Raw genomic sequence first — 21,570 nt, 5'->3', positions numbered from 1 at the left:
TCTTATGGTCAATGAGCTGAAAAAAGTGGAAGAAAAACACATTCTCCTGAATCTCCAAACCAGATAAATGCTATCTTTCTTGTATTTGTATCCCATATGTGTAACATAAAGTCAGCAGAGTTAATAAGCTAACAAATCTAAAATAAATCACATTCAGAGTCTAATCACTGCACCGTACCGATACGTTATTTGTTTATAGTGAATGTGCCTATAGATACAGACTGTGTTCAAATTGGCTGCAGTCATTTTAAGTGATTGACTTCAGAGAGACTCAGGGAAGAAGGCAGGGGACACCCTAGACAAGGTGCCAGTCTGTTACAAGGCAAAATCTCACACACACCTTTCAGTGCTGAGGCATAGAATCTGGAGCACCTGTAGGAAACCCCTGAAGCACAGGGATCACATGCAGACTCTGTGCATGCAGGGCAGGAAATGAAACCCCAAACCCTGAAGTGTGAGGCAAACGTGCTAACTGCTAAACAACTGTGCACAGCTCATATACTCATGATCCTGTCAATCAAAGTGAAATTAGTCAGTGATGGGCATATGAGCCCAGTGGTGGGTACCTGAGCCCGGGTGTGAAAATCTGAGCCCAGGGGTGGGAATCTGAGTCCAGGGGTGGGAATCTGGGCCCAGGGGTGGACGTCTGAGCCCAGGGGTGGGAATCTGAGCCCAGGGGTGAGAATCTGAGCCCAGGAGTAAGATTCTGAGCCCAGGGGTGAGAATCTGAGCCCAGGAGTAAGATTCTGAGCCCAGGGGTGGGCATCCGGGCCCAGGAGTGGGCATCTGAGCCCAGGAGTGAAAATTTGAGCCCGGGGTGGGCACCTGGGCCCAGGGTTGGGAATCTGAGCCCAGGGGTGAGGGGTGATATATGCAGAAAAAAGCAAAAAGAACAAACCGTTACTGCACTGACTGTGACAACACCAACAAATAAGTAAACTACTTTTTTAAGTTATGCTCAGGAAAAAACAAGACCTCAGTGATGTGATAAATGCTAACTTCTACATTAAATAATAAACATACTACATCACAAATCTCGGCTAAACCAACTTACCCTTAAGCTTATTTCAAGCTTTCATGTTGTTTCAGCTGCCACACTATAGGGTAAATGAATTGCTAAGATCTGTAGATATATCATCATCATCATCATCATCATCATCATCATCAGCTCCCCTCCCTACACTACAGTCTATTGCCATAAGCTTGTGGGCACCTGACCATCAGAGGCGCATGTGATATTTGAACATCCCAATCTTGATTTAGTTGATCTTTTGCAATTTTAACCTTGAGTCAGATTTTTTCCTACTGCTAAAATACATAAAGATATCATAATCAATTGTGTGTTTTAAAATCTGTGGTAACATTTTGGGAAAAATGACATACAGGTGTAATGGTCAGGTGTCTACTTTTGGCCATACAGCTCCAACTCCTCCACAAGGCTATAAATAGATATCATTATTAATAAACCCTTTCCGTTTCTCATTTTTATTGACAATAATAGTAACATCTGAATCGAGACAAAGCAGAATTTATATGCAAGCTGTCGTACTGAATCATTTTAGCAGGAAACAGAAGTGTTTGTTAGAACATTTCATTTGTTTGTCTGCAGAAAAAAGCCACACTGTTCCCTTGGAGAATCCCACCAAATCTACCACATAGCATTGATGAAGAGAACATGAGCGAAGTGAAACCTGAAATGGCAACAGAGTCGTGCAACAGACAGTCAACAGAAAATGAACAGAAGTCATCCCATTCTCTTTGAAAATTGCAAATAGGGGGAAAGGGGCGAGGCTGCAGGTGCAAGGAGAATGAGGGGGAAAGAACTAAAGCCTGATTGGTGTAAGGGCGCAAGCCTGAGGATTCTGGGACATACCACATAGTCTGAGTCTGAGGAGGCCTTGGGAAACAGCTTGCTACGAGGGGATGGCTCCTGATGGAGAAAGAGGATGAGGTGACACACACACACACATACACACACATACACACACATACACACACATACACACACACACGCACACATACACACACTCAAGCGCACACACACGCACAGACACACACACACACGGACGCATAAATTCACACACACACACATACCCACACACATACCCACACACACATCCACACACACACATCCACACACACACATCCACACCCACTCAGTGTACAGAAACAATCAATAGAAAGGGCACAGAGTACACAAAGACCAACAAGTCTTGTGAAACATGTGAAGAAGTTACATTTCACATTCACAGACACACACACACTCCACGTGGAAGCTGTCGTAGTGTCTTCTGCACTACTATGAGTGTACAAGGGCTCAGAACATCTAACAGAACTCAGGTTGTGAAACATGAACTTCACTTATTTTCTCAATATATTAGCCGGGGCTTTGATTATGCAATGGTGTAATAGTTACTACAGCAGTAAAAAATAAAATCCAAACTTTAAATGTGCTACAAAAAAGCTTTTTTTTAAAGAGGAGAAAATCTATGAAAATATATTTGTATATTCAGGTTGATGCTGAAGCGCAAGAGCTATTTTCTTTTAAGGTCTAGTATTTATGATAATCGAACAGTTCTCTAGCTGAATAACTAAATCAAATACTTTTTAAATATGTACTAAATCGAAGCAATACTTTACTTCTATTTTTCTAAATACAAGGTTAATAACTATTTCAAATCAAATCACATTGAATAAATCTCTGACAGCTTTTCATGCCATGATATTTTTTTCAAATCTTGTTTATAATCGCTGCTAAATTGCTAAAAAAGGCCTAAGAGTAAAACATGGCAACCCTTTTACAAATTCACATCTCAGCCAGCTCCCAATGTTCATATTCATTCAGATTGCAACAATAAACTAATGAAATGTTTCAAATAATGTCACAGTACAAGCTAGAAGGCAAAATCATGTTTTTTAGACCAGAAAATATAGTATTATGTAAACACATCTGAAATGTAATTTCAGCCTCGATACTGAAAACACCAACACTACAAAAGAACAATTGTTTTGTGGTATAAAACAGCTAATATCATCTGTAATTACTGCTAAGATTGTCATTTGCTGAATGAGCTTTTTTCTGAGTACATTGATATAAATGACACAGAACTAACAAAGCATATATTCAAAATTACAGAAGATCCTGGTAATTATTACTAATACTGATAATTATTGCCCCATTAGCTTGTTTCAGCATCTGGTTCATCGCCCCACTAACCCATTAAACCTGAATATGCTGACCCAAAACTCGCAGAAGCTTTTTTCTTTCAGTTGCTCCAGCTCCGGTGAAAAACGCAAAACAATTGCATACTGTAACGACTTAATTGTTTGCTTTGAGCAGCTGTGATTGTATGGCACCTCCCATTGAGTGACATCTGGAGACTCTTGGTAAACATGAAACCCATTTACAAACACTTACACTTAATTAGTCCTCATCTAGAGTCGAGCTGGACCCACTCCAAATCTAACACACCATTGAAGGACAAGGGAGGTAGCGATAGAATAAGAGCGAAAGAGAGAGAGACAGAGAAAGAAAGAAAGAAAGAAAGAAAGAAAGAGAGAGAGAGAGTATGATGACTACTGACCCTTGGCTAGCATAGGTAGTTGTATCTCCTGATATTAATTGCCTGATCTTGAGTGATTTAAAAAAAAAAAAAAACGAAAAGAAAAGAATAGAGACACACACACACACACTCACACAGACAATACATAAACACTTTTTTCTTCTGCAAAAATGCAGACTTACCTGGGAATTAACTGTCTGGCCCATGGGAATCCGTGAGCACTCTAAGGCATACTGCTTCACACAGAAGTAAAATCCCTGTAAGAGAGAGAAAGATTTATCTCACACTATGCCAGCACCGATCACCACAACTCCATAAAAAAATTCATTATTTTCTTCCATAAAATATTCTGAGGCATCAAACATTGTTTTATGACACTTAGGTGGAAACGTGGGAAGAACATACTTGAAATGCCAGTTCCATCAGCATGACGCCACCAGGTAGTGCTCTCTGTAGGTGGTATGTCGTAGTGCCGGATCCACTGCTTTGCTGAAATACACACACAATACACACACGCACACACATATGCACACACACACACACTTAATATCACCGCAAAATTTAAGCTCATTATATGATTGCAGCATATTGGGTAAATTCAGCACACAACTACCAAAATAAATATACAGTATGAATGAACAATAATACATAATATACTACACAATACAAGCAGACATAATTTGGTAAGTGTGGAATAACATGTAGTGTTAATGTTTTACAGTACTGTAATACTGAAAAGAACCAGCATTGTACGAAAGTGAACTGTGGCAGTAAATTACAGTAGATATGTAAGAGACTTGACTAGCGGTTATTTTATAGCTGCTTTTAGACCGGTTCGTTTTTTTGGATGCTCCACAAACGTCTGCCACATGACAGTATGGTTGTGAAAGCGAGGAGACAGATGTGTTTAATGCTACAGGTGTGTGTGTACCTTTGGACTTTCTTCACTCTTTTGTTTGTTGTAGGAAAAAGAAGAAAAAGAGGACCTGCCCTCTGTGGACAGAGAGCTCAGCAAGGCCGCCCGTGCACGAGCAATACTGCAGAGGGTGAGACAGAGAGAAAGACAAAGAGTGGAAGAGAGATGAGTGTGTGTGTGTGTGTGTGTGTGAGACACACACACAGTCACACTCAATCTCGCACAAACCTGTTATACCATTATACCTTTTGGAAATCACAGTAAAAACAAGATTTACTCTTTGTTGAACTAGAGCTCAACTCTTAATGACTGAATTATATTCATATTAAGAAAGAGCCATCATCTCTCTGCTGCAAGAGAGACAGAAGAAGTGGGTCTCAGTGCTATAAATCTCAGGAAACGAGGCATAGTCTCTGTGGTAACAGTCTCATGGAATCTCCTGATCTGTGAGATATAAGTGTCTAAAGTACTTGAGGCTTAAAAATGATCATACTGAAGACTTGCTTAAAAGATGCTGATCTGCTTAAAAGCTAAAGCTCTCAGTAAGCACAGCAGACCGACATTTTTTGCTTTTTGTCACCATGCATCATTGTTTGCAAATAAAATCAACTTAGTTGTACGTTCATGGAAAGGTTTTATATAATTCATATTTGACATGATTTAATCCCAATTAACAGTTTTAGCTTTTTATGTAACCTGCTCACTCAAATTCATATAAAAACACTTATAGATTAGAGTGATGTTTAATAGTTCAGTTAAAAGCTCACTGAGTACAGGAATTAAGCAGATACCTATCTGAGTGAGTGTGGTGTGTGAGGTGATGAACACCGTAGTGAATTAGGTAATGAACACAACTGAAGTGTGTAGCTCAGGTGCTGCTTGAAGTATAAAAGTATAAAGTGTGTGATATTGACATCAGAGTTAGTGTATATTGTGTGTGTGTGTGCGCGAGTATACCTGCGTGCAGGTGATGGGGGTCGGACCTGCACTAGAATGAAGCCTAGGCTCTGTAGGTACTGAACATACTGCTGCATAAAAGCGCTGCAGATCTCCTGCTCCTCTTTACAGCGGACAGGAAGCAGCTCGGCCGAGTCTGTACTGTGACTCCGGTCTCGACCTGAAGCTGCTGAGTCATCAGAGCGATGACGCTTCTGAGAGAGAGAACAAGGCAAAGACAGACAGACAGAGAGAGACAGAGAAAGAGTGAAAGAGAGAGAGTGAGAGAGTGTGAGAGAGAGAGAGAGAGAGAGAGAGAGAGAGAGAGAGAGAGAGAGAGAGAGAGAGGTAAGCGTTTGTTACCATAAATGTTACTAGTGATAGGCATTACCACAATACTAGGAAAACACCCAGGCTGTTAAAAAAAAGTTATGAGACAGACAAATGGAGAAGAGTGTCAAGAATATGAAAAGGAAACCAAGAAGGGAGAGAAAGGGATAGAAAGCTTCAAACTCTGAGAAAACTTCAAAGCTTCAAGTTGAGAAAGTATTTAAGAAATACAAAGAAAGCAAAGCAAAGAGAAAAATGGGTTAAAAAAATGGCATGGTTGGTTTATAGCTTAGGCATATAAAGGAAATGAAGAGAACGATAAGGGAAAAGACGAAAGAGGGCGAGAAAAAGAAAAGAAAAGGTATGAGACAGTCAGAGGACATAAAGTAAGAAGTAGTACATGACAACAGTCAGAATAAATCAAAACTAATTATCCAGCCCAGCCGAAGTACAAGGGAAGAACGAAACACAGCATGCGAGGGAGAAAATGAGAGAAAGACCTTCATTTGTGGCTGTACTCTGAGCTCATCTTGAATCTGTTTTCTGAAGATCTGGTCAAAAAGCAGAGGAGTCGCGCAGTAATGAACCAACCGGGACGACTGCTTCAGAGCATCCAGATCTGTAGCCTACACACACACACACATACAGACACACACACACACACACACACAGATATCATACCCCGATTTATTTGTAGAGCCATAATTTACAGCATAAATAATAAACTGAACATTTTCCATCAAATAGAAGTGAGAAATGACAGTGTGGTATGCCACATCCTTGACTGACATCGTTACAGCCTCCACAGGAACAAACACTGTACAAACAAGAATGTCTAAACATCACAAATTAATGACTCATTTTTAATTACAAAAAAAAAAAGAAGAAAAAAAATTGTTTGCTAATGACAAACTACTTTCTAACAAAAGCAAACTTGACAGAAAATCTTAAGGCCATAGTTAAAATGCTAACATTATCCACTGCTAATGGTAGCTAAAGGACTATCAAAATGAACCTTAAAAAAGATTTTTTTTTAATAGACTTCACTGCTGATGATAACTTAACTGCCTGACTAATAAATGCTAATCTGACAAAAGTTATGAGAAGGTTTTAAATAAAATTTACATGATTAGCCTAAATGTTTACTGCTTATGCTATCCAGCTGGTCAATATAATCTAACCTGGTAAGCTTTATTATTTAATAAATGTTAAGAGACTCCAATGCCAATGCTAGCCAAATGGCACATTTCTGAGGAGATTTTAAAGTCAATTTCAAAAAAGCTAATAGTTATTGAGAATTCTAGCTATTTAGTTATTGAGAAGATAACACTTTAAATTCGAAAAAACTGCTGTTGAGGGTCAGGTGTCTGCTTATTGTATGTCTTATTGTGTCTGGAAAAACATCCATCACACTCTAAACACAGATGTTACTTGAAAAAAGAGAGAAGAGAGATAAACTCCTGCATCCCTACTGGGCAGTGGTGAAATATAAAGGCACAGACTTCATGAAAATCAGCTAGAAACTGTGGCTTTTCCATTCCAGTCACTCTCAGAGTTGACACATCAAGCTGACCGAATAGCAGTTTTGGAGTATACCTTGATATTATACTTTTAACTATACGTTAAAATTTGATGTGGCCTGCTGAAATATGGACCATTATGAGCAAGACTAATGATCAAGCCTGAGACATGAGTGGTTTCCTCTCTATAAAGAATAAAAGTCCCCCTAAGGGGTTTTGTACCTTTCCTGTGGAGACAGCTTTTCAATGTCTGGTTGCCAACTAAAGCGAACAGGTCCAGTGTTACTTAATTACACACTACAGGGAATTAAGTATTTTGAGCCCTGCCAATTGGCTAAGCATAAATGTAAGCTGGTATGGACCAAATTGGCACTGGGTTTAATTAATACATCAAGGTGCCAGTTTCTTAAGAGTTACTTGGGATTTGCTAATTTCATTATCAGGTTTTTTTCCTTTTAAATTTGTGATTGCTCCAAAGTGCCATAGATTGATGGAGTGTGCAAATCTCCTGGGCTCCTTTTTAAAGCTTTATCACCTTAAATAAATAACATTTTCCAGGGCGCCTTTAGAATCAGAAAAGTGCATGTTTTGGGCTTTTTGGCCAATTGCATTCTGAAATTGTTAGGTGGAAGTAGTCCAGGTTTTAAAAAAAATGAATAAATAAATAGAAGAACCTGACATAATGGACATACATTTGAGCTCTGGAACCATTCCACCACTAAAGAGACAGTTTTCAGCCAGCAAACTTTGTTTTTATGCCATGCATTATGGAACTCCAATATCTGATTGCATAATGGCTCAGCTCTTAAACTGGACAAAATGAGGGACGGTTATTAAAGAAGGCTTACTGGTTCCCTAAAGCCACACCAGCAATAGAGTTTTTACAAGTAGTAAAACAGAAAGATCTGCAAAAACAACTATGACATTCTACAGTTGGGAAAAAAAAAGCCCTTCCACTCCATATCTTTGCTCTAAACAGGCTCTGGCAATGTAATGGCATCTAAATACAATGAGCTCTGAAAGAAATCAAAGTAAATCTTCTTATCATTTCCCAGAGCTGTAAGATGAGTTGCAGCAGTGGTTCTCAGTTCCAGTTCAGAAGACCCCAGACACATTTTTGTATTTTATCCGCTTGAACACCCTCGACTTGACTCAAAAATTGAAAGTTGATATGCTGACTCGGGTAAAAACTAGAAAGTGGAGAGCGTGTCCAAGCCGGATGGGACGATATCTTCCTGTATCGATCATAAATAGTAAAAATCTGCTATCCACAGAAATCATGGACATTTTTAGTCTATCATTGGTATTGTTCCAGCATTCAGCTGCATGAAATAACAACATTGGGAGAAATGTCACTGTTTAGTGGCCATCTACTGCCCAGCCAAAAAAAAAAATCTCAGCATGTTACATAAACAGTAAAGTCTGAGTAGGCTAAAAGGCAAGTAGCTTTGGCAGTTCTGCTGAAACTTTCTACTGCCTCCCAGTATGTGGTGTGCATGTTAATGCCTTCATTTACAGCTCAGAATTCTGATTTGATTTAAAAAAAAGATCAGGCAGGATGTCAAACAATTCCCATTTCCAAATGAGCAAGCTGAATCCATTTTTGTGTTTTTCTTTGTCTAGAAAATGTTCAGCGACATCACTCGGTTTTCATCTATTGCACCAAGGTCTGAGAACCATGGACAGGTGAAAATACTATTAAGAACTTTTTAAGGTTCATTCTGACACTTTGCCTTTTTTCTCTTTATACAGATCCTGCACTTTCACAAAAGCAAGTTTGGGCTGCGGTCTGATGCACAATCCCTGTGCCAACACTGTATAAAGGTGCAGACTTGTCAGTCGTGTTAATGAGACATGGCAGAAGTGAGTGTGTGGAAGAGTCAGGTGATGGATAGTGTTCCAGAGCCTGATTCTGTATGTCAGTGTCACTGCTCTGACAGAGATATGTAATAATGCAAGATCTGTCTCAGTAACACTACTGCTCATGACCCACAGGCACAGAAAAAGGGGACAGATAATGACTGAATGACAGGAACCCTGGGGCCAACAAGCCTAGAGTGTAGTGTGTTGAAGCCCAGCTATCACTGTTGTACTGATCCTACAGAAAAGCACAGTACACACAAACGCACACTCTCTCTCACACACACTCTCTCACACACACACTCGCTCTCACACACACACTCTCTCACACACACACACTCTCTCACACACACACTCTCTCACACACACACTCTCTCACACACACACTCTCTCACACACACACTCTCTCACACACACACTCTCTCTCTCACACACACACTCGCTCTCACACACACTCGCTCTCACACACACTCGCTCTCACACACACACGCTCTCACACACACACGCTCTCACACAGACACACGCTCTCTCACAGACACACGCTCTCTCACAGACACACGCTCTCTCACAGACACACGCTCTCTCACAGACACACGCTCTCTCACTCACACACTCTCTCACTCACACACTCTCTCTCACACACTCTCTCACACACACTCTCTCACACACTCTCTCTCACACACTCTCTCACACACACTCTCTCACACGCACTCTCTCACACACACTCTCTCACACACACACTCTCACACACACACTCTCACACACACTCTCTCACACACACACTCTCACACGGCATGAGAAACTCTGCTCATAATGCTGCAGCATGCACTGACAGACTACTGCCACTGTCCGATTAAACTGCCACACAGATGACTGTGCATGTATGGCTGTTTATATGTGACAGAACAAGAGACATGGTTGTGTGAGTTTAGAACAGCAGGAAGGTGCATGCAATGAGACACTGCACAAAGATCAAAGTGTGATGTAGAAATAGCTTAACGCATACACACACATGCACACATACCGACGATGCTCTTCCAGCTTTGCAGTCCTCTAGTAGCAGGTTGATTCTCTTGACAACATGAATTGTGTAAAGTGCAGTTTGCTACATGACGGCTTGACAGGTAAGGGTTTGGAGACCTGTAGCCAACAGGAGCCACTCAGCCAAACAGAAAGAGTGAGTGATCTCAGAAGTGCACTTACAGAAATGGGCATGTTGGACTGAGCCGATCTCTGCTGCCATGTCACAAACAGGTTCTCAATCTTCATCTGCTTCTCCAGCTCTGAAAATTATAATGTTATATAACAATAATATATAACAATGATATATATATATATACACATACGTGTATATATACACACACACGTATATACACATATATATATATATATATATATATACATATATATATATACACACACACACACATCAAATACATTTCACACAGACTCCTGACTGATTTATCTCTGCTGAAAACAATGATCTTAACCAACTCATATATATGCTGAAAGTGACATGCATATGAACCAAAATAGGGCAGAATGGAACCTGCATTATATAATCTGGTGGTCACTGACAATCATCTAGACTGTTGTTTCAATTTCATAAAAGATTTGCATAAAATGATAAAATATAAGCCTTTTTTTACTCCCACAGAAAATGTTTTATTTGTGAACAAAAACATGTTTTTGTGTGAGTTCTGCATTAATGTACATCTTATAAGTGGTAATGTATTATTCTGTGTCACATCAGTGTCTCACCTCTGCGCTCTGTTGCTTTCACTTCCAGCAGCTGTGCCCCATAGCGTGCCACAATGTCGGCTCCATCCTGATTTGGCAAACGGCCGGCGCTCACGTCTCTGAGAGCTTCGTCAAAGGGCACAAGCTCAGCAGGAAAGGGCAGATGGGGCAAGCCACGTCCCGAATTACTCAAACGTCCTGCGTCCTTACTGGGCACTGGCGGTACAGGACTTCTCAGCAGGGCATCTGCCTCCATCGTGGAGCTGAGGAACGGGTTTGACTCCTGCTAAGAGTGAGGAAATGAAGGAAGCAGCAAAAAGTCAGTATAAATACAACAGTACAGTCCCGTATAACCAGCACTTCCACTACAAGCACCGTGTCTTTTTTCTTTGTCCTCACCTGAAGAAAAAATTATACAGAATGTTGAATACAGAACATGAACAAACCGTAAACCTCAGCATCAATTAATGCAGCTGTTCATGCTTTGACAAATACAATACAAAATAATAAATACAAACACTGTCATTTTTTTTGTGTGTTTTCATTTTGCCCAATTTCCATTCATTTATTTCATTGTGAATTATGTGGAGCATCCAAACTACATGGCCTTGTAAATGAGCTGTTATTGTAGAAACAATAACAATGAAAAAAGTTGTCATTTCGTAGAAAATGGACACATTTTGGCCAATTAGATTTGAGAATTTATCAGCACTGTAGTATTATGTAAAACAATGCATTATATAATGGTAGTTTATAGTAACTTAGTAAGTGTTATGGATCAGTATTTTTACCTACTGCTCCAGTACAAGACAAAGACATACTGAACGAGTGCTGTTCCAGATCTGCAGATCTTATTTGTACAGCTTCCTTTATGTGCAAAGACCTATTTATTCTGAAATCTTGTCAAACTAGCCAGCCAAGTATAGCGAGGGAAGAATAAATCCATGTAAATAAAGAAATCTGATCACATGAGTCACCCAACAGAATGAATTATATAAGAAATGCAAATTGAGCAGAGTATTTTAAAAGTGCAGCTGTCCTCTTAATAGAAAGCTCGAAGAAACCCCGAGGAATATTTGCTTCAGTCTTCCTACAGTATACTGCTTCTCCCTTTTATGTCCATGATTGAAGTCTTTCTTTCAAAGAGCATCAGTGAAACCCATGGCTTTTCTCTGTTAACCCTTCAGCAGCCAAAGACAAAGGAAGTTTTTTGAGCTCCTTTGAACATTTTGCAATTTGAGAGTGAGACAGAGAGAAATATAGCAACTAGCCTTATCTGTTTATCGCTTAGTAATTTGGGAGATGTATAATTTGTTTCATTTGTACTAACATTTCTCACCACTACTGTCCAGTGCCACTGAACAATACTGAACAATAGTGATGCAACAAGAATAAACTGATCTCATTGTCATTTAAACAAGCCATTCCATCAGTTCACAAGCTCTGGTGATAATACCAGGTTTACGCTCACAGTATGTTGATATTCTGATATCTGTCATGTAGTGATCAACTAAAGACGACTGTCTGTCGGTTGGATGCCAAACTGCAAACTAATATCCAGGGTTGCATATAATTCAAAATAAGTTAAGTATTCACTATTGGTCTTTTTAATTATTAGTCAGTTGAGAGAAACCACACACAATCACTGGTGTCAAATCAGTGAATAGGTTGAGCCAACATGGTCAAATAAAGACACAGAAGCTTTAGAAAGGAGATTATACACTTCAGGCATGAACACAGAGAGCTCCAGGCTCTTACTGCTAATAGGATGCCGTGCCACTTTTTTCAGAAACTTTTGGGCAATTTAGTGTTCGGGACAGTTGCTAAAGCACTGCAGGGTGACTTAAAAGCTTCGGAGGGGGTCAGGGTTTGAAGGAGAGTTGGATAGGGGCACCACAGATGCCCCAGAGTGCCCATGTGTAGATGTAATGGGCTAATTAGGGGCACTGGTGCCTAAACGCTTCCTCCTGGGAGTTTGACAGATGATTGGCGATGAGGGTAAATTTTCCGCAGCTCTGGCTCTGCCTTCTGTCGCCACTCGTTAGCGGAAGAACGATTAAACAAGTGGAACTACTGGCAAGGAAGAAAAATCATAATTCAAAAAGTTCTGTGCTTTTCTTACTTTGTTGAATGGTCCAATATTCGCTCAGTTTTTCAGTTCACCAGAGCTGATTAGAGAAGAGTGGCATAAAAAATCAATACAACAGCCTCAAGACTAAGAACATTTATGTAGTATTTATTTTACTCTGTTGAGAAAAGTGGATGGTCAAGTTCAAATATATAGACACAGTGCTGTAGCAGTGACTTTATAGACGTTTGTAATTTAAACAAGTCCAAAAAAAGGCTTAATGAAGAAAATACTAGAACTCTAAATCATGTCTTACCAAACATTACTAATTATACTGAACATTATAGTAAGGTCTGGCTGAATATTCCATTCTGATTGGCTGGACGGTGTATATACAGTCTGATGAATGCACAGATTTTTCCTGTACCATATTAACGTACAGCTACAGTAAACATTTCCTAATAAAACTTACTCAGCTCTCAGCTTCAGTATTAGATATAAGAGACATGACCTGGATGCATTTAATTCACAATCTCTCTCTCTCTCTCTCTCTCTCTCTCTCACTCTCACTCTCATATAATTATTAATTCATTCATATAAATGTAATCGTATGGCACTACTTTATCTCTGTGTTTGATCTAGAGTGAAATTATAGATCTAATGACCCATACCGAAAATTAATAATAAAATTATCCATTATTTTTTACTCTATTCTTTCAGTCACATTTTGCACTGGAAACATCAATGACACTATTATTGCACTATGCGGAGTCTTTGCATCAGGGACTTAAAATAGCGTAATGCACACCTAGTTGTAGATTATCCCTACATAAATCTTGTTCATTTGGATGCACACTGGGCATCCTACTTTAAATACAATTTAAATGTATATGTCTTCCAAGCGGGCACGGTGGCTTAGTGGTTAGCACGTTCGCCTCACACCTCCAGGGTTAGGGGTTCGATTCCCACCTCCACCTTGTGTATGTGGAGTTTGCATGTTCTCCCCGTGCCTCGGGGGTTTCCTCCGGGTACTCCGGTTTCCTCCCCCAGTCCAAAGACATGCATGGGAGGTTGATTGGCATCTCTGGAAAATTGTCCCTAGTGTGTGATTGCGTGAGTGAATGAGAGTGTGTGTGCCCTGCGATGGGTTGGCACTCCGTCCAGGGTGTACCCTGCCTTGATGCCCTATGACGCCTGAGATAGGCACAGGCTCCCCGTGACCCGAGGTAGTTCGGATAAGCGGTAGAAAATGAATGAATGAATGTCTTCCAAGCATGGACACACCTCCTGACATGGACACACCCACATTAAGACCCTCCAGCAGAACGTCGATGACACGATACCACAGTTATAAAAATATACAGAAGCTATATGTCCCATGTCTATCATGTACAGCTCTAGCAATAATTAAGAGGCAATGGTTGGACCTTTAGAACCACATATTCACATATTTAACTATTCACAGTACTCATATTACATCAAGAGTGCACAGGATAATGGATAAACAAACAAGAAGGTTTGCCTGAGAAACAAATAAAGAACACAAAGAAAACGTTGCATGTGAGGAGATGGTGTGATCCTATCTGAGACACAAAAGCCTAGCAAACAAAGCAGAATCAACAGGAAGCTGACTGGGACAGGTTACAAAAACAAGGCATAAAAAGAGGAGTGAAGAACAGAAGATGCAGTACAGGAAGTGCAGTGAGGGATGACAAACAGAGATAAGAGCACTAAACTAGGTCAGCATTCCCTATCAAAGGACACAGAGTAGTATATCAGACGCTACACTACATCCAATTCACATGCTCCAATACACACAGCACATCAATCACATTCAAGGTGAAAAAGCTTCACCTTCTGATAGAACAAATCCAGAGTTTGGTTAAAAAAAGTATCCCGGCATCCAGGCTAAGTGCGTATCTTCCATCCAACATGACTAAGCTTAACAACTTACCCAATAAGACCCAATACAGATTAACAAGAATGGTTGTATTCATGTTTGTGGTTTTCTGAGGCTGGGTGTTTTTGGTAGATTGAGGGTTGGACTTGTCTGGGGTAGAACAAAATCAGTCCCCATCTCGCATGTCCTACACAGGGTCACCAGGGGACCTGGTGTCTATCCTAGGAGACCCTGGGCACATGGCAGGGAACACCCTGGCTGGGGTACCAACCCATCACATGGCACAACAGCACACACACACACACACCCCTATTCAAACACTATGGACAGTTTGGAGATGTAATCAGCCTACAATGCATGTCTTTGGACAGCGTAGAAAATCAGAGTACCCAGAGTAAACCCCTGAAGCACAGAGAGACAATGCAAACTGACAATGCACAAACGGCAGAGGTGGGACTCTAACATGCTGCACAAAGTTTGACTTAGTATTTTGCAATCAAAGCAAGTGTTATGCCTGGATTATACTTCTGCATTCACTTATCTCCAAACCCATGAAACATATTTCTAGACAGTTTTGTAGTTATCAGCCACTATATTTGCACATAATATGAATGTGTACATGAGGGAACAGAAAACTGAAACTTTAAACAAAAGGCTTACAGTACGTTTCACTGCAAAATCAATTGAGACAAGGCAAATTTGTGGACATAATAACCCTGAGGATCAGTACCAACTTCTAGGAACTAAATCTATGATAAGATATTAACAGTTATTAACAGTAGACGAGACAGGGAACAGTTGCAGAATTTCAGATCTTTCACAGAGAGAAAGTCAAATCCAAGTTAAGCAAGAAGATCTCATATGAGAGAATATATAGCCAGGCCATACTGCAGGCCAGCTCTGAAAGGTTTTTTTGGGGGGTTTTTTTCATCCAAGATTTGCTGCAATTATCAAAATAATATGTCTGTAAAAACTGTTTTATAATTGTTAATTTAGTTTTATACACACTACCAGAAAAAGCTTGGATACACTAGTTTGAGTTTAGAATTTCCACTTTTGGGGGGAAAAAATACTGGTGGCTGACTCATATGTAAGACTTCAGCTTCCACAGATCTACATACAGAGGTAAAAAAAATATTAGGAGCAAGCAAATAAGATTGAATAAATATTGACTAAATGTGTTCGCAATTCATTTATAGAAAGATATTATTGTTGTTGTTGTTCATTTGGCTGCTCCCTGTTCTGAGTCGCCACAGCGAATCATCTGGTCAGCATATTTGATTTGCACAAGTTTTATGCAGAAAACCCTTCCTGATGCAACCCTCCCATTTTTTTTTTTTTATCTGGGTTTGGGACCAGCATTGAGTTAACTCTTTGGTGGCTGGACTTGTTTTCAACTGGGGTGCAGCATTGAGTACAGGAAAATGTTATCATTTAGTGCAAATCAAATTTGTTCTTAATGTACAGTAAAAAATAACTCACCTATTCACGTTGTACACATCCATAAAAATAGCACAATATATTTTCAGGTTGCTCTAGCTGACTGTGTGTGTGTGTGTGTGTGTGTGTGTGTGTGTGTGTGTGTGTGTGTGTGTGTGTGTGAAAAAGAGAGAGAGAAAGAGTATGAGTGTAAAGTATGGACTTGAGCATGAAACCATACCAACGATCTGTTTCCAAGCATAAAAATACACCATGTCATCTGAAGCACAATCTTCAGAAACACCCGACATCTCAATCGATAAAAAAATAAAATCTGAATAAAAAAAGGACACAGTGGCAGATGCCACCAGGTCTATTCCTGCACAGCCTTCCTGAGTTGTGTAAACAAGTTCAAGGCATATTCATAAAGAAGTAAACAACACGCCTTGGTACAACACTCCACTGGGTGAGGATGTGGTGTTAAGGTAAGCTCCTGGTGTGTGATGCTTTTGAGTCTGGAAACCCCCGCAGAGATGACAGCTGTCCAATACACTAATGTCAGCCAGCCTCAGGCACTGCCAGAGTTCAGTATCAGGACACACTAATATAGCTTAATATGCAATGTCACTCACACACTCACACACACACACACTCACACACTCACACACACTAAAACAATATTTATGTATAGAGCTCTTCTTTGATCATCACGGTTGAAGAGCTACAGAGGACAAGATACAGATACAGATACAAGATACAGTACAAGAGTAGAGTTTTAATGAGTTCTAACAGAAATGCCATTAAGTCCATTCTTTTTTTGAAGCAAAAGGAATGATTTCATGACACTTAAACAAGTTGTCAGATAAAAGGACAACTAAATTGTACATGGATTTTAATTGTATTTAAATAAGGATTTAACACATGGAGCACTGGTTGTGTAGTTGTGTAATCCTTAATAAAACACACCACTTTTATTTTTTTTGGTGAGGAAAAAGTTCTTTTTTAACTTATATTACTTAGAAGTGTGTAGAACACCAACCTGTTTCAGGTCCTCGTGTGTAGGTGTGTCAGCAAAGCAGTAATGGTGAAAGAGACCCATTTTCTGGCTAAGGAGGCAGTTTATGGTGTGAGCTCGAGCGTTCTGCCACTGCACCAGTCTCACCAGGTCACGACTCAGAGACGCACCAACATCCACTGACCAGTTATAGACATACACACTCAACTACAGCCAGAGAGAGAAAGATAGAGAGAGAAAGAGAGAGAGAGAGAAAATGAGTGAGTGAGAGACAGAAAGAGAGAGAGAAAAAGAGACAGAGAGCGAGAGAGAAAGAAAGAGAGAGAGAGAGACAGAGAGAGAGAAAGAGAGAGAGCAAAAAAGAGAGAGAGAAAGCAAGAGAAATGGAGAGAAACGCGAGAGAAAGTACACAAACGTATTAACACTAATGTACTTAACACAGACATGTTTAATAAAGCATTTATTAAGCCTTACCTACAACCTGTTACATTGTGTGTGTGGATTTGTATGAATCCATGCAGGATTTTAATCTAAAGGGTCACATAATTTAATCTTATGGTAACAACACATGATAAACTGTGAATTTGATGCCTTTTTATAAATGACACACATTTACATTAGATTAAGTTTGGCTCTTAATTTACCTGAGTACCACATCCTGTAGAGTTAGATTTAATTCTGAATAAAGAAGAAGCCTTTATTTGTCACATGTACATTACAGCACAGTGAAAGTCATTCCCAACCCAGACATTAAAGACAAGTAAGGCAAAAAAAGCACCAGTCATTTTACTGAGCAACCTGAAAGTCATTTGTCCTGAAGAGTTTCCTGTTGTCCTGTTTGTTATGTCCTTACTCTAATTTGCACTTTAAGATATTATGATTAGCCTTTGAGTTAGTTATTACTATAGATATAACAATGCCTTTGACTTGCCTTGCAGCTGGCATTAAGAGTTGTTATAGAAAAGACAGGCTGAACAGTTCTGTGGTATGTTATTGCTGTATCACTGCTATACACTGATGCTGTTTAACATGGACTGTACAGCACCTTAAACAGTAGCTCCAGGCTACAGGTACTGAGCAAAGTGACCTTCTTTTTCACTTATCCCTCACCTTCTTATCCACTATGCACATGTGCAGGAACCTCTGGCGGGGAGCCACACCCTTCCAGGCTTGACCAGGACTCAGCCAATCACTGTGCTCCAATGCGTCAAACCTCTGTAGCCCTTTATGAGCTAGAGAGAGAAAGAAAGAGACACACAGAGAAAGAGAGCGAGACGGAGAAAGAGAGAGAGAGAGAGAGAGAGAGAGAGAGAGAGTAAGAGACACACAGAGAGAGAGAGAGAGAGAGAGAGAGAGCAAGATAGAAATGGGTGGAGAAGAGAAGAGATTATACAACATTGTACATAAATCCCCCAATCATATGCCCCGAGTGTGTGTGATTAAAAGAGCAGTGTGCTGAGGAGAGGACGATATGTAGAGCTTATTACTGCTGAGATCAAATCAGAAATAATCTTCAAATTGTCCACGTAAAGAAGGAGCTCTGCGGTTCTGTCTAAGCCCACACACCACTGTTTGTGTTTGAGGAAACACAGCCTTGATCTCACAGGCACACTTTACACTTTTATTACCTTTTCACCAATACATTTTATAGCTAGACCCTAAAGGCCAGAGCTGCACGATATGCTCAAAATATCAATCTGTAATTATTCTGTTTTTATTTTTATTATTGTGTTATATCTGAGTTCACTATACACAACTGGTTATATTTCATCCGTTATCAAACTGAAATATTCTATTCATTGTTTAAAGACTCATCAAAAATGTCATCCCAGTGGTAATGGCTTTTTAATATTTTTCTCATTTGCTGACATCATCTTTCATATAAGTTTAGTTCTTACACCCATCTGTACCCACACACTGCTGTTACATCAGTACAACCTGCAAGTAATGTCATGTCATGTAAGTTAATCTTAGAAATTCAGGTCCACGGTCATATAGTGCACAGGATATTAGTACAATCCCTTCATTAAATAAATTCTTATTTTTATGTCACTTTCAATCAAAACAAGTTTTTTGCTCTTTTAAACTTCTCTGTGTATAATTTATCTGTCATTTTTGCATTTTGATGGAAGGTTACACAAACATAACAGTGTATTTTATCTCCATTTTCCCCTGCTAACAACGTTTATCGAACGTCTACTAAGGAATCTGGAAATGTCATTATGTCATATATCACGTTAGGACCCTTATATTAGTGAAGAATAGTTAGTGGAGAAATACAACTGGAGAAGTGAGAGTTTGATAAATGATAATAAACACAGCTCTTGATAGCAGACCATATGTACTGTATATAAAGACATATATCTTGATTTTATCCAAGAGCTGCTTCCTTGTATGTATTATTGTATAGCTGTGTGTGTATGTGTGTGTGTGTGTGTTGCCAGGCATGGCGTCAATGTTGATGCCTACACTGGCTCTACACATGTGCCATACTTACGTGTAAACCTACTAAGCCCTGCAGGGTTTTCCTCATCTGAACTCTCTTCTGTGGGCAAACAGAAATAAGCACACACTCTGCATGGCAACTCTACACACATTGCTAACGTTATATATACACACAGACACACAAACACACATTCATTCAAGTGCCCACATTCTTACTTAGTAGCTTAGTATAGGACTAACACATGCATATGCATAAACACAAACACACACAAACACACACAAACACACACACAGACATTTTCCAATGACACTGAGCCAGCGCTGGTTCCAGAAACCGGCACACTCCATTTTTTCCCTCAAAATGCCCTAATTTATCCCTTAGGATAACATGTGAATTGTTATCACATGAGGTCAAGGAAAAAGGTCATACCTCAATATACAGATAATCGGCAACTTCTAGAAGTTTTGAAAATTTGGTTACTGATAAACTAATTTAATAAAAATGAACTTACATTTTAAATAAATATCCCTTACTCTACGCAACAAAACCTGAAGTACAGACATTAACATCCTAGTTTTTGACCCTGTTCCTACAACTATACCTTATTTCCCTAAAGTTCTAACTGGATAAAAGTTCTCTATTTTTATTATTAGAATAACAATTACACAAAATTTTGAGCCACTGGATCATCAAACTAGTGCTGGTCCAAGTTTGCTTACTGAGAACTGGCAGTTAAATGGATAAAAAAAACCCTCCCTGCTGGAGAGTGAAGGTTTCTGTAAAAAGTTATGCATTCCTGCTCACAGAGGACACAATTAGCAAGAAAACCACACAAGCAGATAGTAAACAGGGAAAGGAGTATTAAATAAAATATAAAGGAAAGTGAAAATCGGACAACAGAGCAAATAAAGTGCAGTTAAGCACAGGCAGGCACACTGAGCAGTCAGGTAACACTTTCGTTATTTACTAATCACCCAATAGAAGAGCGCATGATTACTTGTTTACTGAAGCAAACCCTGTCACCATACAGCCAGGTGAAGGATTACAAGATCCCAAGATACAAGATCCATGCCTTATTTAGTCCCATTAGCATTGTTCGCGGAAATTAAATATAATCATTCCTCAACCACACTTTTGGGAAAATAGTTGGAGAAGCCGGAACAGAGAAATCCCTCAAATTTCAAGTGACAAGCTGGACGTTTATTTGTACCTTGCTCCATGCTGTAGTGCCACTGCTGGAAGCTGCGGCCAACAATGATGTAGTTTCTTGTAGCAGATGGAGGATGACTGACAGGTTGGACTTGTGACAGAGGGACATAGAGGTCTCCCTGAGGAGAACTGCATGAAACAGAAAGAAATAAGACTCCTTAGATCATGAAGGAACATTACAGCATCCTGTGTGCACTAAAATAAAGGCTCTGTACTAAACAAGAGAATGTATAGAATAGTTATAATACTAGAACACGAAAGATCCGGATGCTGATACACATGAAACAGAATCGATTCCGAGTTGTCCTGACACACTGTACTGTAATTCCCGATCTCCAACCAAGAAAATACAAAGAAAACTCTCAACTTGTTATTTGGAACTCATGATGGTTTTCTCAGCTCTGTTGACTGCTGATACTGTGCTCAGGAACCTAAATTAGCATAATAACTTATGCCGTATACACACAAGCATTTATTATAGATCAATTAACACGCAGACATATTTGCTTGTTAAATCTATAACACTGACAGTACCGGTTTGAAAAGGAAAAAACAGATCAGTTCTCAGGCGTACTTGTTGCTAACAAAAGACAAACACAGAGACTTCCAGGTTTGGCTTGTATTTTGTTATTTAACATATTTTGTTGC

General features: G+C 39.6%; 1 protein-coding gene and 1 long non-coding RNA gene across 13 annotated transcripts in view; one reads left to right on the top strand and one right to left on the bottom strand.

Moving 5' to 3' along the window:
* szt2 (SZT2 subunit of KICSTOR complex) overlaps positions 1-21,570 on the bottom strand; it is an 89,276-nt gene that overhangs the window by 12,528 nt on the left and 55,178 nt on the right. For 7 of the 12 annotated variants that reach the window (XM_060867806.1, XM_060867813.1, XM_060867809.1 and 4 more), the window contains 12 exons: positions 20,924-21,051; positions 19,765-19,812; positions 18,378-18,499; positions 17,292-17,474; positions 10,887-11,151; positions 10,329-10,408; positions 6,246-6,371; positions 5,437-5,630; positions 4,495-4,600; positions 3,969-4,052; positions 3,746-3,820; positions 1,874-1,930 (listed from right to left, as the gene is read on the bottom strand). In XM_060867806.1, the coding sequence (XP_060723789.1) occupies positions 1,874-1,930; positions 3,746-3,820; positions 3,969-4,052; positions 4,495-4,600; positions 5,437-5,630; positions 6,246-6,371; positions 10,329-10,408; positions 10,887-11,151; positions 17,292-17,474; positions 18,378-18,499; positions 19,765-19,812; positions 20,924-21,051 (1,468 nt within the window). The remainder of the gene's footprint in view (positions 1-1,873; positions 1,931-3,745; positions 3,821-3,968; positions 4,053-4,494; positions 4,601-5,436; positions 5,631-6,245; positions 6,372-10,328; positions 10,409-10,886; positions 11,152-17,291; positions 17,475-18,377; positions 18,500-19,764; positions 19,813-20,923; positions 21,052-21,570) is intronic. The other 5 variants (XM_060867808.1, XM_060867817.1, XM_060867815.1 and 2 more) reach the window with 3 other exon arrangements.
* On the top strand, positions 4,489-11,055 carry LOC132844421 (uncharacterized). Its single transcript, XR_009648343.1, has 3 exons — positions 4,489-4,609; positions 9,018-9,089; positions 10,918-11,055. It is a non-coding gene; the product is annotated as an uncharacterized LOC132844421 (long non-coding RNA).

This window comes from Tachysurus vachellii, chromosome 4 (genome assembly GCF_030014155.1).
Source record: "Tachysurus vachellii isolate PV-2020 chromosome 4, HZAU_Pvac_v1, whole genome shotgun sequence".
NCBI classification, from domain to species: Eukaryota; Metazoa; Chordata; class Actinopteri; order Siluriformes; family Bagridae; genus Tachysurus; species Tachysurus vachellii.
Note: the sequence above shows the minus strand (reverse complement) of the source record. Positions and strands in the feature narration are given on the sequence as shown.